The sequence below is a fragment of the Macaca mulatta genome, chromosome 15 (assembly GCF_049350105.2).
Source record: "Macaca mulatta isolate MMU2019108-1 chromosome 15, T2T-MMU8v2.0, whole genome shotgun sequence".
Lineage (NCBI taxonomy): Eukaryota > Metazoa > Chordata > Mammalia > Primates > Cercopithecidae > Macaca > Macaca mulatta.
The window spans coordinates 17,212,905-17,227,876 of NC_133420.1; the positions used below are offsets into that span (position 1 = coordinate 17,212,905).

Consider the following 14,972-nt stretch of genomic DNA (forward strand, 5'->3'; position numbering starts at 1 on the left):
TGCCTCTGCAGAGAAAGTGGCAGCTTCTGCCAATCGTTTAAGGACATTAGGGATCTTGAAGCCCAGAAGGGCATGCCCCATGGTAGGAGGCTCTGCTCTATAAACCAGAGACAAAAGGCAATCCAGTCTTTGCCTTCACACAGGCAAAGAACTTGTACCCCCAGTTTACAAATTGCAGTTAAGGTCCAAAGTGGTTGTGTGCTCTGCTTAAGGTCACACAGCAGGCAGCACACAGGACAGCTCAAAGCGCCCACTTTCTTCACGCAGCCCTGACCCACCTTGCAGCACAGACACCCCATCCCCGGCCGAGAGGGGCCGATCTTCTTTGTACCAGGTGAGCTCCGGGGGTGGGATTGCGTTGGTGTCGCAGTACAGGTAGGCTGGGTTGTTCTCCACAATCTCCCTGTATTCCGTTACTCCGCCCCGGGCCTCCTGCTCCCGGGACAGGATCTCGAAGGCTGCACTGGCATCACCCACCTTCTGGAACATGGGGGGCACTGGGTGGGGGAGACAAAGCCCTTAGGAAGCACAGCAGAGGGGTGGGGAATGCACCTCTGCTCACACAGATTCTCATCCCAGCCTCTCCCAGGTGCGGAAATCCATTATTTGAGCCATTCCCTTAGGTCAGGGCATTTCTTAAATTCCCTCACTTCCTAAACCAGTGTTTATTGAGCAACTACTATGTGCTAGGCACTAGGATAAGGCTCCTTCCCTAAGCAGCTCGTGTCTAATGGATGCTAAAGACTCCCTGTAACGTGGAAATATTTTGCACAGTTGGAAGCCAGATACTAAGCTTTAGCCAATGTTTGTTTATCAGAGCACAGAAGCACAAAATCATCAGCTTTAGAAATGGAGGGGGCCCTCAAGGTCACCTGCTTTGATCACCTGCATTTTACAAAGGATCAAATTAAGGCCCGGAGGGGGCCATGTCATCCCCAGGTTGTCCCCAGGTAACAACCAGTTCATGACAGAGCCAGGGCTAGAGGACTGGTGGCCAGAAGCACTGGAGATGACAAAGGGCAGCCCGGAGCAGTCGTTGCTCCTGCCAGGACAGTCCACAGGCATCGTGTAGCAAAACCTGGTTCTGAACACTTATCCATCGCCCAGATTGCCTGTCAGCCTCCTGCCTCCCTGCCTCCCCTTTCTAGCCTCCCAGCCTCCTGCTCCCAGCCTCCCCTTCCCACCTCCCTGCCTCCTCCTCCCAGCCTCCCTTTCCCAGCCTCCCCATCCCAGCCTCCCACTCCCAGCTCCCTGCCCTCTAGCCACCCCTTCCTACTTTCCACCCTCCCCCTCCTAACCTTCCCCTCCCAGACTCCTCTTCCCAGCCTCCCCATCCCAGTTTACCAGCCTCCTCATCCCAGTCTCCCAGCCTCCCCATCCCAGCCTCCCATTCCCAGCTCCCTGCCCTCCAGCCTCCCCTTCCTACCTTCCACCCTCCCCCTCCCAACCTCGCCCTCCCAGACTCCCTTTCCCAGCTTCCCTTTCCCAGCCTCCCACTCCCAGCTCCCTGCCCTCCAGCCTCCCCTTCCTACCTTCCACCCTCCCCATCCCAACCTCCCCCTCCTAGACTCCCCCCTTCCCAGCCTCCTCATCCCAGCTCCCAGCCTCCTCTTCCCAGCCTCCTCATCCCAGCCTCTTAGCCTCTCCCTCCATCTCCACAGCCTCCCCCCAGCCTCCCCCATGCAGCCTTCCAGCATCCCCCTCCTAGCTTCCTCTTTCTAGCCTCTCAGCCCCCGCTCCCAGCCTCCCAGCCTCTCCCTCCCAGCCTCTCTGACGCCCGGCTCCCTCCTTTCCTTCCTTCACTTTTTAAAAAGGAAAATGTCAAACACTGACGAAAGTGAGAGAAGAATATAATGAGCCCCAGGCACCCACAGGGAGTTTCAATCACTGAGGCAGCCACTCAGCTTACTCTCGACCAGAGATTCCGAAGCAAATCCCCAGGTTTCCCTAACATCGTGAGAGGCATCTGGCAGAGGGGCTACGAGTGTGGGGTTCTGGCTCAACCAGACCATTCCAGCCTCCACCACTCAGTTCTGTGGTTTGGGGCCAGAGTCCTCATGTCTTTGGCTTTGGTCCCTCGAGGCAGAGGGGTTGGGGCAGGATGCTGCTCTGGGCTGCTAAGATGAGCCAGTGGGAGATGCCGTGGGCGGCATGTGAGCTGCAGGACACACGGTGGGTGCCTGCGGAGGGCCAGCCCCGCAATGTCCTCATACTGGCCGAAGCCCCACCCCCAGCCCACTGGTGCCACGCACCCTGGATGAGCACGTTGAAGTCCTGGTCATCCTCGCCAGCCACGTTGGTGGCCACACACAGGTACCGCCCTGAGTCTGAGACCTGCGTGGGCTGGATCTGGAGCAGTCGCCCTTCGCCCAAGACATGCAGCCGCGGGCTGGGGGTCACGGGCTGCGAGGAAGACGAGGGGGTCGGGGGGAGGGAGATCAGAAAATGAGGGGCCAAGAGCACCAAAACAATTGTGCTTATGTCTCAATACATTCTCCAAAAATGCAGCATAAAGTGACAAGAACACGCTGAGAGGTTTATAAAACCAAATCCATAGAGCATAAAGATGAGAAGGGCCACACATGGGTGAAAATAGTAGAGTTTAAAGCTTACAAAGAGTTCAACTTTTTATTAAAAAATACGGCTGGGTGTGGTGGTCAGGCCTATAATCCTGGAACTTTGGGAGGCCAAGGTGGGTGGATCACAAGGTCAGGAGTTTGAGATCAGCCTGGCCAACATGAAGAAGCCCCATCTCTACTTAAAATACAAAAAATTAGCCAGGCGTAGTGGTGTGTGCCTATAATCCCAGCTACTTGGGAGGCTGAGGCAGGAGAATCACTTGAACCCAGGAGGTGGAGGCTGCAGTGAGCCAAGATCGTGCAACTATACTCCAGCCTGGGTGACAGAGCGAGACTCTATCTCAAAAATAAAAATAAATAAATAAAATAAAATAAAGGCTGGGTCGGGTGCCTCACGCCTGTAATTCCAACACCTTGGGAGGCCAAGGTGGGTAGATCACCTGAGGTCAGGAGTGCGAGAGTAGCCTGGTCAACATGGTAAAACCCCATCTCTACCAAAAATTACAAAAATTAGCTGGGCATGGTGGTGGGCACCTGTAATTCCAGCTACTCAGGAGGCTGAGGCAGGAGAATTGCTTGAACCCAGGAGGCAGAGGTTACAGTGAGCCAAGATTGTACCACTGCACTCCAGCCTGGGTGACAGAGCAAGACTCCATCTCAAAAAAATAAAAATAAAAATAAAAATAAAATAAAAATAAAAATAAAATAAATAAAGGGTGGGTGAGGCCCGGGCCAGCTCTAGGGCCAGGTGCTTTAAGGGAAGCCTTTTCTGGAAGGTTCCAAGCAGAACCAGCTGGAAGCAGAGGTGAGAGCCAGAAGTGGCACAGGGGGTCCCACACTCACCTGTCCATCCTTGTACCAGTGGATGGTGGGTGGGGGCGCAGCCCAGCTCTCACACTCCAGGGTCAAGGTGCTGTTGACCTTGGTCTTCACCTCCTTCACGCCGACCTCCCCTAAGGGGTCGTCTTTGGAGATGGAAGGGGGGACTGAAAAGCACGAGGGGTCTGAGAGCAGAGCTGGGGGATGGGTGCTGAGACCCTGAGCTTACCCTGGTCCTGGGGGTAGCCCCAGAAATTGGGGCTGGCCCGAGAGACACAGGGATCCCAGAAGCTACCCTGCTCCTGTCTGTTCACTAGGGGAGACAGCATTTGTTTGTAAGGGTTATAGGACCGGGCAGGTCTGAGGCAGGAGAATTTCTGGGGTCACCTCAGAGGCCCTCCTTGGGGGTTCCAAGTCTCAATCTGCAGAGCCTCTGGTTATACCCCGATGCAGAAGTGGCAGGAGGAAGCTAGGACTGCAGTGGGTCTGGGAGCCCACGTGGCCCAAGTCCTAACTCACTGTTCTCTCGTCATCATGTCCTCTGGAGCCAGCCCTATCTGCCAGGTGACTGTCAGAGGACATGTGCCACATGGAGGCACCCTGGAGCACCAACGGTGGCTCAGGTGCCCGGGCCCGTGGGTTCCCGGATGGTCTTCTGCCCACCTGGCTGTGCCCCAGGATCCCCGACTCACTGAGCACTTCCACGTGGTAGTTTTTCACGGCCTCCCCGAGCTCGTTGGTGACCACGCAGGTATACTGACCGGCATCTTCCTTCTGGGCATTCAGGATCTGCAGCCCGTGGGTACCTGTGTGGGGGCCAGTGGCCAGGGTCACCCCAAATCTGCAGCCTCATGCCAGGCATAAGGACAAGCTCACTGGTCCTCTCCTCCAACCCTGATGACATGTCACCTGTCCCCTCCCTCCCTCCTCCCCACCAGAGGGCGTCACCTGGGAGCAGGTGGATGTTCCTGGAGGCCTCAAAAGGGGCCCCGTCCTTCATCCAGGTGATGTTGGGGGAAGGGAAGGCCAGCGCCTCGCAGATCAGAGAGATGGGGTTGTTGATGGTCACGGTCACCTCCTCGTCTGCACTGTCCTCAGCCACTCCCAGGATGGTAGGAGCCACTGCGATGGGGGGCCAGGGGCACTTGTGAGCAGAGATCCCTGACCCTAGGCTAAGGACCAGGAAAGCCTCAGACCCCGGTGCTTGGCCTTGGTTCTTCTGTCACTTACATTACCGAGATGGGAAACTGAGGCTCAGAGAAGCCCATGCCCGGGGTGGCCAGGCTTGAACTCAGGCCTGGGTGACCCAGAGCCCGGCTCTCCAAACACTAAGCAATACTACAAGGGAAAGCTGAATAATTTCTGCCTCCATTTCCCCCATAGCTTCTCAACATCCAGCCTCTTTACCAATTAACCAGAGGCTTCTCAATTCTGTTTGAGAGGGGAGCGGGAGTTGGGGGGCTTTGCTCCCCGCTGAGCAGAGTAGCTATGCTTTCATTGGTCCCAAGATTTCTTTTTTCAGCCCCTGCAGGGGACTCTCCTTTTAACGGCCAACATTTTAGAAACAGATTTTTCTAAGCTGTTTCTAAGCCCCTCTCATTTGATAGACGCTCTGTTTCTCCAGGTTAACAGAATAGTAGGTATGTACTGTCCTCAGGACATGGAGAGACGCCTGGCTGTGAATCCATCACCCTGGGGCCTGGCAATAACTTTGTCACCTCTCTGATCCCCAGGGCTTCATCAGTGACATGGGGACAAGCACATCTCCTACCTCCCAGTGTCATTGTGAAGATTCAATCAATCAGACCCGTTGAAATGCCTGGCCCATAGTAAATGTTCAGTCAATAGAGTCGCTATATGATTTTTGTTGTTAAACTCGGAGAGTTAGAAGAAAAATAGTAGAATGGTTTGTGGGAAGTTGTAAGGAGCCTGTCACCTTGCTTCTCCCTCCCTCCAGCACCTGCGATGGCCAGATGTCCAAAACTTACACAGGACACTGAGCTGGAAGTGTTTGGTCTTCTCCCCAACAGCGTTGGCTGCAATGCAGGAGTAGTGGCCAGCACTGGACAGGTTTGCCTGGAGGACCTGCAGGAGGACTCCGTCTGGGGAGATATGGTGGGCGTCTCCACCAGCCAGGGGCCGGCCATCTTTGAACCACGTGAGCTTGGGCTGTGGGTGGCCTGTGTACAGAGCAGAGAATGAGACAATTTGGCAGCCGTTGACTAGGGCAGCACAGGGGTCACAGGCTAGTCCCGGATGGGTCAGGGAATGTGAATTCTCCATCCCAGCCCAGAGGCCCATGAAGTACAACAAGCAGCAGCAGAAGCAGCCTGTGCCCCTTCCTCTGTGACTTGGCTGCCTTCTCCTTACCGGGCAATGGGTAGAGATCGCCTGGTACAGACAGGCGAGACAGAAAAACAAGCTATTCCTTCCATCCATCCATTCATCCACCTGCCCACACACCACCCACCCATCCATGCATCCAACCATCCATTCATCTACCTACTCACCTATCCTTCCATTCAATCAATCATCCATTCATCTCTCCATTCATCCACACGCCCACCCACCCGCCCATCCACCCACCCATCCACCCAACCATCCAACTATCCAACCATCCATTCACCTACCTACCCAACTATCCCTCCATTCAACCAATCATCCATTCATTTCTCCATTCATCCATCCACCCACCCATTCAACCACCCATCCACCCAACTGTCCAACCATCCATCCATCTACCTACCCACCTATCATTTTATTCAGCCAATCATTCATAAATCTCTCCACCCATCCATCCATCCATCTATGCACCCATCTACACATCCATCCATCCAATCCTCATTCATTCATCCACGCATTCATTTATCTACCCATTCACCTACCTATCCATCTATCCATCCATCCATCCATCCATCCATCCATTCACCCACCCACCCATCCATCCATCCATCCATCCTTCAACCCATAAGCATTAATGGGAGCCTACTCTGCAAGGCACTGGGGAAACCATGGTGACAAGGCAGCAACTGGGTCTTCAAGAAGCTCAGATGCCACAAGGCCACTATGGTCCAATGTGGGTCAGTGCTAGGGCAGGGAAGCACAGGGGCTTGTGGGAGCCCAGTGGAGGTGGCCCACTGGGCCTCAGGGGCCAGCCAAAGACTCCCTGTGGAGGGTCCTGAAAGCTGAGGTCTGTAGTGAGGTGGGGAGAGGGAAGAGTGTTTGGGACGGAAGAACACATGCAAAGAGGAGCCGGGACCTGATGCCGAGTCCAAGATGTAGAGAGACCCCAGTCAGGAGGAGTGGGGCTGGGGCAGGTGGGCAGATCCCCAGCGATCCCCTCCTTTCTGAAGCTGCCTTCCCACCCTTCTCCCAGCCCACCACATCATGTGGCCCTTACCTGTGACGTTGCACATTAGATGGGCAGTCTGTCCCTCAGGGACTTTGATCACCTCCTCCAGGTCCTCGTTCTCAATACTGGGAGGAACTGGGAGAAGCAGGGAGACAAATGGCTAGTGACTGGGGGGACTGGCCCGCGCAGGTTACACAATCACAGAACAGGAAGCCAAGGGCCCACCATTTCTTGTGCCTCAGTTTCCCCTCCCATGCCTGTTTCCATAGGGTGGTGAGTTTAAGAAACATTTCCTGCTGGCTGACGGAAGTACCAGTGCCTCAGAAGAAGACTCTGATGAGAGGCAGGCAGTCTTAGTGGTGTCGAACATATTTGCCCCTTCCACTTTGGATTGTCCCTGCTGTTTCTGGAAAGTTCCATGGCAGCCTCAGAACAGAGGTTTCTTGTCACCTGGGCTGGAGTGCAGTGGCACAATCACTGCAGCCTCTGCCTCCTGAGTAGCTGAGACTATAGGTGTGTACCGCCACGCCCAGTTAATTTTTGTACATTTCGTAGAGATGGGGTTTCGCTACACTGCCCAGGCTTGAACAAAGGTTTTTGACGAGGCAAAGCGTACAAGGCTTAGCTTCTCCCTCCTTCTCTGTGCTGGACTCCTGCTACAGCATGAGCCATGAGTCTGGGGCCCTGCCTCTGGGAGTGCCCAGGCAGTGGGGAAGAGTTCATAGGGCACCCATGAGAATGGGGTTGTAACGCACCCAGCACCTCCACACTGAAGTTCCTCCGTGCCTCCCCAGCCTCGTTGCTTGCCAGGCATGAGTAGAGGCCACTGTCTTGCTCCTGTGTCTGAGTCATCTTCAGCATCCAGCCACCTGGGGAGGGAGGGGTGTGGGCCCCAAGCATGACTCTGAGCAGTGTTCTGTCCCAAGCTGAGCCCCCTGCTGCCCAGCAGGAAGAGGCATTATAATTAGATGTGTACGTGTCTGTCTCCCATTGTGTCCTGCTCCTCAGATCCAGAAACTGAGGCCCAGGAGGGTAAACAAATGGATGGCGCTGCCTGGAGATTAGACATGTACCAGAATAAATCTGAGGACCCTGCTCTAGCAAGAAGTATCTGTCACCTGGCCACCCCTGGCTCTGGGAATTGGCTGCAGCTGAAGGGAGAGCAATGGGTTATGTAGTCCTGGCCCAGCAGACCTCTGCTCTACTCTGACAGACATGGTAAAAGAGCTTCTCCTCCCAAGGACCTCTCAGGGAGAGACAGCTCCTCTCAGAGGAACCCAAGGGTCTCCCAAGACCAGTGTGGGGAGAGCAGATACACAGGACACAGGCCACCACTGCTGTTACTGCAACCAGAGCAGACATAACTAATTGATTGCCACATTCCTTTCCACTGGGCCCAATGCAGTCTCCGAATTCCTATCCACAGAATGCACCCGGCAATTCTTACCAAGTGCTCAGAAGTGATGCCCAAGAGGAAATGTATTTGCCATCTCATCACAGGCTGCGTGGAACAACCGATGGGTGACTGAGGCATAGCCTCAGGGGCCTTGAAGTCCTTGCAGGATTTGGATGGGACAGAGACTCCTGGGCCTCAGTTCCTCATTTGTATACCAGCAAGAACCTCGCAAACCCATTTTATGAGGGGGATAAATATTCAGAGGAGAAGGTGCTTAGGTCAGCACATCCAAAAGCTTGCTACTGTTCTGTGGGATGTTATATGTAAGTGCCAACGTTTCGTTTTGTTTTTTTTCTGCAGGACTTATCAGAACCTTTGCTATGCAAATGTTCACTGTGGTTCTCTAGGTGAGCAGAGCAGGAAGCCTTTTCCAAATTTATCTAAATCCGTGATTTTTTTCCTGGAGCGCCTCACCTGACTAGTGTTTTGGGCTACATTCTTTGGGGACCAGCAGCTGGAATGATTATTCCAACCAGGCCTGGCAGCTCAGGGTCAGAGGTCATGGGCATGTAATGGATAGAGGCAGAGGCAGAGGCAGAGGGCCTGCCTGATTCCCAGGATCCAACCTTGACTGGTATCTTACCTGCCAGCAGGTAGGTGTCCTCCCCAGGGCTGACAGGCTCCTCCCCTCGGAACCAGCGGATGGCCGGGGGCGGGATCCCTGTGGCTTCACAGAGCAGAGTTAAGGGGCTGTGCAAGGCGGCAGTGATGTTGGTCAGCGGGTCCAAGTCTCCGATGAGCTCTGGGGGCACTGGACACAAAGAAGAAGCCACATTCAGGGTGCAGATCGGGGCTGTGCGCTTCATGCTCCTTCCCTAGCCCCACTGACTGCCCCCCAACTCCACCCAATTGGGAGAGTCTGAGGAGCGGAAGTGATGAGAGCAGAGCTGCTCCCCCTAAAACGAGGACACCTAGGAGGGAGCCAGTGGCGCCACAGGCTGGGCTCTGGAATCAGGCAGGCTCCTTGGGCCTCAGTCTCCCCAAGCCCTCAGCGGGCTGCTGGGGGATTCAACAGCAACACATGAAAGTACCCAGTCCAGTGCCTGGGCAAGGCAAGCACTGAGTCAGTGGGACTGGAATTCGTGTAAAGCTGAGGCCAGATGTGCTTCCTAAATCCACATGTGGAAGCTAAGTGGCAGTGCTGCAGTTCTGAAGGAACCTGTTCCTGAAGGAAGCCACTCTCTATCCAGGGAGATGGGGTGTTGGGGATATCTGGGTGAGGCTCGAGATCCCAGCAATGGTGAGGGGGCTCCTCCCTAAACTGATCCCTGCCCACCTCTCCCACCCTCTCTCTTACCATTCTCTGTCTCCACCCTGAATTATCCCCTCAGGCATACAGTAGGAGCTCAGTAAATGATTGGAATGCATGAGGCTGCCTCAGCAACCCTCTACCTGGCACGTGCTTCCCCTCATCCAGCAGCTGCCTAACTCCTACTTACCTTCTATGGTCCAGCTTAAAGGGGACCTCCTCTGGGAGGCTGCCCTGACCTGCCCCAACAGTATTCCAGGTTTTCCTGGTCTCTCACAAGCCCCTGAATTCTCCCCATCACATACCAGTCATGCAGGACAGGGACTGCTTACTTCCCCAGTGCCCAGAACAGAGTAGGGGAAGAGTGAACCCAGGAGAGAGAGAGGGAGGGAGGAGAGGTGAATTGGGGGAAATTGGGGCCATTTGTGACCAGTCCTGATTGTGAGAACAGTGCTGGTGGCTTCCCCCAGCAGCAGCTCTCATTAGAGCCCTGACTCCAGAAAGAACAGGTGTGACCCAAGGATCACAGCCTGAGGGCTGCACCTGGAGATTGAACCGGCCTTGCCCGCTCTCTTCTGCCTCAACCCACCCTCCTCCAGCAGCTGCCGGTCCTCACCCAGCACAGAGAGCTCAAACGTCCTCTCTGCCCTCCCAGCCAGGTTCTCGGCCACACAGCTGTAGCGTCCGGCGTGGGCAGCCCGGGCCCGCTCTACACGCAGGCTCTGACCCTGGTTCTGCAGCTGCAGGCCCAGCTCGCCCCCCACGGGCTGGCCATCCTGCTCCCATGTCACTGTCGGAGGGGGTTTCCCTGTGGCGTTGCACTCCAGAGTGGTCACTCCATCCTGGACCACGGAGACCTGTGTGGGAAGCTCCCAGAGACCGGCAATCTGAGGGGGAACTGTAGGGATGGGGAGAAAGCCCATCAGAGAAAGCTGCTGAGGCCACCAGGCACCACACACTTGCCCCGGACCCCGTAGGGACACACCCTCTCCCCTTGCCATCGCCAGCTGTGTCACCTCATGACCTCACCTCTCCTGGCCTCCATTTTCCTTCCCAACAATGGGGTCATAACAGCAACCTACTGCTAGAGCCTGGGAGTCACAGGCAGGCCTGCTATGTGGGGAACCACCCTTTTGGGCTGTGTGACGGGTTTTCTTCCTCAAAAACCAGAGATTTCCTGGAGCTTCAACAGTTGTTGGGACTGGTTGGGGGTGGAAAATTATTCTGTGGGTGGGATTCTCCTCAGGATGTTGAACAGCACTTTTCCTGATTTTATTTTCCAGCAGAATTTTTACAAGGCTGGGGGATTTCATTGCTTCACTGCAGGACCAGGTGATACGGTTTAGGTTTCCATCACATAGAGGAGCTTCACGTAACGCTCACACTTCCTCTGGGTTTCCAGCTGTTTCAGCTGTGGCTTTTCTCCTCCGGACCACTGGGGGACCCTTAGGGATTGTGCTACAGCCCCCCTGCCTGCCATGCTTAGGTTAGTGAGAAGCTGTGTGGGAGGGGCAGTCAAAATGCCACGTGATACGTTTTGGCTGTGTCCCCACCCAAATCTCATCTCGAACTGTAATCCCACCTGTGGAGGTAGGGGCCTGGTGGGAGGTGACTGGATCATGGGGGCGGTTTCCTCTATGCTGTTCTTGTGGTAGTGAGTGAGTCAGTCAGTTCTCATGACATCTGCTTGTTTGACAAGTGTCTGGTGCTTCCCCCCTTCGCGCTCTCTCTCCTGCCGAAATGGAAGGTGTGCCTTCCCTCCCCTTCACCTTCTGCCATGATTGTAAGTTTCCTGAGGCCTCCCCAGCCATGTGGAACCATGAGTCGATTAAGCCTCTTGTTTATAAGTAGTATCTTTAGAGCAGTGTGAGAATGGACTCACACACCAGGAATCTGAGGGAGGAGAAAGCCTGCACCACACACCATCACTTCCCTGTATTTGCTCCGATTTGAGGGCAGTACCTGCCCAGTCAGCCCATGATCCCAGACCCTCCCAGCGCCTGCCCGGCTCACCCACCGTGCACCTCCAGCTGCAGGTCCTGGCTGCTGTTCCCCGCCACGTTGCTGCACTCACAGGTGTATGTTCCTTCCTGAGCCAGCTGGGCCTGTCCCAGGTACAGCAGCCTCCCCACAGCCGACACCTGCTGGAGACCAGCCCCCTCCCCGGGGAGGGTTTGACCTGGGTGCAGGGAAAAAGAAACTCCTGGTCCAGGGTATTTGCAAGGACATGATGTCTTCCCACTGGGAAAGTGCGTCCTCCCACCCATTCTTGCCAACTCCTGCTCATCCTTCAGGTGTCCATGTAGACACTACCTCTTCCAGGAAGCCTTACGTGAGTGCCACATCTGGTCCTGGTGCCTCTTCTGAGCTCCTCCCTATCCCCCTAGGCTTCTCCCCATCACAGATCTGCCTACAGGTGCCCCATCTGAATCTTACTCTGGCCTGGGCCCTCCAGAATGGCAGACCCTGCCTCAATTTCCTTCTGGGATCATTTTTTTTTTTTTTTGAGACAGAGTCTCGCTGTGTTGCCCAGGCTGGAGTTCAGTGCCACGATCTCGGCTCACTACAACCTCTGCCTCCTGGGTTCAGGTGATTCTCATGCCTCAGCATCCCGAGTAGCTGGGATCACAGGTGCACACCAACACACCCGGCTAATTTTTGTATTTTTTAGTAGAGACGGGGTTTCACCATGTTAGTTAGGCTGGTCTTGAACTCCTGACCTCAGGTGATCCACTGCCTCAACCTCCCAAAGTGCTGGGATTACAGGCGTGAGCCACCGTGACCAGCCTCCCCCTGGGATCCTTAGTGGCTCCCCAGGGCCTGGCACACAGCAGGGCTCAATAAAGGCTACTGATGGAATGACCATCCATTTAGCTATAGTGGCCTGAGGAGGACCACCAGGCAACTGGTAGACCTGGCATCAAGACGACCTCTTGTAGGAGGAGGATTTGTCAACCTTGACCTATTGGATTAAACCCTTCCACCTCTGTTTCTAGAGGAGGAGACCTCTGGACTGGGTCATGACTCAATATGCATGTCCCAGCACGGAAGCAGACCCAGTGGCCACATGGCATTGCTTCCTCCCTCTCTGTCCTGGTGACCTCAGCTTGTCTTGCTACTCCCAGGCTGCTTCCTAGCCCAGATCTCTCCTCTGAGCTCCAGACACCTGTCTCTCACCATCCACTGGACACCTCACTAGGCGTTTAGCAGATGGCTCAAGATTAATTCACCCCAAATGCTAGGTCTTTCTACCATACCTGCCCCTGGGATCTCCCATCCTGGTAATGGCAGCTCCATTCTCTTCCATCATCCCTGATTCCCCACCTCCTCTCATTCCTCCATCCAAGCAGCATTCCTGCCCCAGGACCCTTGCACTTACCCTTACCTCCGCCTGGGATGCGTTTCCCTGTGATATTCTCATGTTCAGCCCTGACCTTTTCAAGTCTGCTTGGTCAAGCCTTCCTGGCCACCCAACTTAAAACCGCAAATCCTACAACCCCCCAGGATATCTTCCCCGGCTTCCTAGCTTTATTTTTCTCCATAGCATTTATCACTTAGGGTACCGAGTCATGTACTAACTGTGTGTTTATTATCTGACTGCCCCCACTGTGAGGGTGGGGATCTGTTTTATCGTCTGCTGTATTTCCAGTGCCTAGAACAGGGCCTGGCACAGTCGCTCAATAAATATTGGTTAAATGGGCTGGGTGCAGTGGCTCATGCCTGTAATCCCAGCACTTTGGGAGACCGAGGTGGGCAGATCACCTGAGGTCAGGAGTTCGAGACCAGCCCGCCCAACATGGTGAAACCCTGTCTCTACTAAAAATATATAAATTAGCCGGGCATGGTGGCACCTGCCTGTAATCCCAGCTACTCGGGAGGCTGAAGCAGGAGAATCACTCCAACCCAGGAGGCGGAGGTTGCAATGATCTGAGATCGCACCACTGCACGCCAGCCTGGGCAACAGAGCAAGATGCTATCTCAAAAAAGAAAAAAAAATTGGTGAAGCGAATTCTAAATGTTTTTTGAGCACCTTTTTTGTACATACACTGAACTTGGAATTCAGCAGTGGTCAAGGTGGTGCCTCACAGGGGTCACAGACTAATGGAGGAACACACACAGGACTAATGTGGGTGACATGACAAGTGACAGGGACTGCATCAGGGAGGCTCTGTCCCAGCCTGGCAGTCAAGGAGGGCTTCCTGGAAGAAGGGACGTCTGAAGTGAGGCCTGAAGATCAATCCAGCTCTTACTGGCAGAGCAGGACCAGGGGCTCCTGCAGGCTCAGGGACTGAGGAGAGAGGGGCTGGGCGAAGTGTCACTTCTGTAACCAGCATCCCCACCCCCTCGAGCCATAAGTCTCGCCATCTCAGCTAGGCTCTGGGGTGGGGGTAACCAGTGGGGGCTGGGCATAGCCTCCTTGTGCCTGGCAATGAGGTGGGGCTGGGCAAGGGCAGCAATCCTACCGTCCTTCCTCCAGGAGATCTTGGGGAAGGGGACGCCCCGGCATTCGCAGGACAGCCTGGCAGGATGTCCCTCGCTCACGGTCAGGGTGTGGGATTCCCTCGAAGGGAACACTGGAGCGACTGAGTCAGAGCAGAGAGAGGGTTAGTGGGGGTGGGACTGGGATGGGGAGGGGATGAGCAAGGCGAGGGCAGGCTGGAGGAGGGCTGTGTCCTGGGACCCAATCAAGGTAACAGCCCCCTCCCCGTGCCCGGCCCGGGAGACCCTCACCCCAGACGTTGAGATTGTAGTGTTTCTCTGAGCGGCCGGCCTGATTCAGTGCCTCACAGGTGTAGCGGCCCGCATCCCACACGTTGGCTCTGTCCACCTGGCCAAGAGCAGAGACACCCCATAGGTGGGGACAGCACAGAGATGGGTGAGCCCTGGACAGACTGTGTGACTGCAGGCACGTCACGTGACATCGCTGAGCCCCAGGTTCCCCACCTGGAGCACAGGGCAGGGACAGCATCTCCCCACCAGCTGCACCAGGAAGTTTCCAGAAGCCGGTGCCTGTGGTGGGCCTGAGAAGGGCCCCCCGGATGGCAGCCCTGCCAGCCTCCCCACCTTCACATCCACGGCCCAGATCTGCTAAGGGGAAGGCATGTGACTGGATCAGACCTGCTCCTGCCTTTCATCTGCTCCCAGCCTCTTTGGAAAGCCCAAGAAAACAGACCCGAAGAGAAGGTGGAGGAAGAAGGCTGGTGGGGTGCAGGGGACCTGTACTCAGGGGTCAGATCCTGACCTGGGGGTGCTGGGGCTAGGCTGTGGCTTTGAAGAATGAACGGAAGGAGGGGAAGCCAAATGACAGTGCTCTGAGTTGGGAATGATCATATCACAAGGTGTAGAAGGGTGGGAGGAGGATAAGGCAGGTGAGGTAGGTTCTAACCCAACAGCTGGCACCACTCAGCTGATTCAGGGGCCCTGAGGGAGGCCCTGAGGACCCAGTCCTGGGGTTTTGTCCCCCATCCCCTGGGAGGAAAAGGGCTTGTAGGTCACTGAGCTGGGGCACCTGCAGGC

At 55.3% G+C, this 14,972-nt stretch overlaps 1 protein-coding gene and 1 long non-coding RNA gene across 4 annotated transcripts in view; one reads left to right on the forward strand and one right to left on the reverse strand.

Annotated features, from left to right (window-relative positions):
* Positions 1–14,972, reverse strand: part of HMCN2 (hemicentin 2) — a 178,031-nt gene that overhangs the window by 56,107 nt on the left and 106,952 nt on the right. For all 3 annotated transcript variants that reach the window (XM_077967520.1, XM_015116555.3, XM_077967519.1), the window contains exons 42-54: positions 14,187–14,283; positions 13,919–14,038; positions 11,473–11,634; positions 10,072–10,353; positions 8,790–8,957; positions 7,506–7,619; positions 6,799–6,885; positions 5,387–5,578; positions 4,347–4,520; positions 4,091–4,204; positions 3,423–3,565; positions 2,253–2,403; positions 279–497 (exon numbers count right to left, since the gene is read on the reverse strand). In XM_077967520.1, coding sequence (XP_077823646.1) covers positions 279–497; positions 2,253–2,403; positions 3,423–3,565; positions 4,091–4,204; positions 4,347–4,520; positions 5,387–5,578; positions 6,799–6,885; positions 7,506–7,619; positions 8,790–8,957; positions 10,072–10,353; positions 11,473–11,634; positions 13,919–14,038; positions 14,187–14,283 — 2,023 coding nt within the window. The remainder of the gene's footprint in view (positions 1–278; positions 498–2,252; positions 2,404–3,422; positions 3,566–4,090; positions 4,205–4,346; positions 4,521–5,386; positions 5,579–6,798; positions 6,886–7,505; positions 7,620–8,789; positions 8,958–10,071; positions 10,354–11,472; positions 11,635–13,918; positions 14,039–14,186; positions 14,284–14,972) is intronic.
* Positions 39–10,730, forward strand: LOC144335044 (uncharacterized). The gene is made up of 4 exons (XR_013405479.1): positions 39–334; positions 5,356–5,556; positions 7,020–7,263; positions 7,759–10,730. It is a non-coding gene; the product is annotated as an uncharacterized LOC144335044 (long non-coding RNA).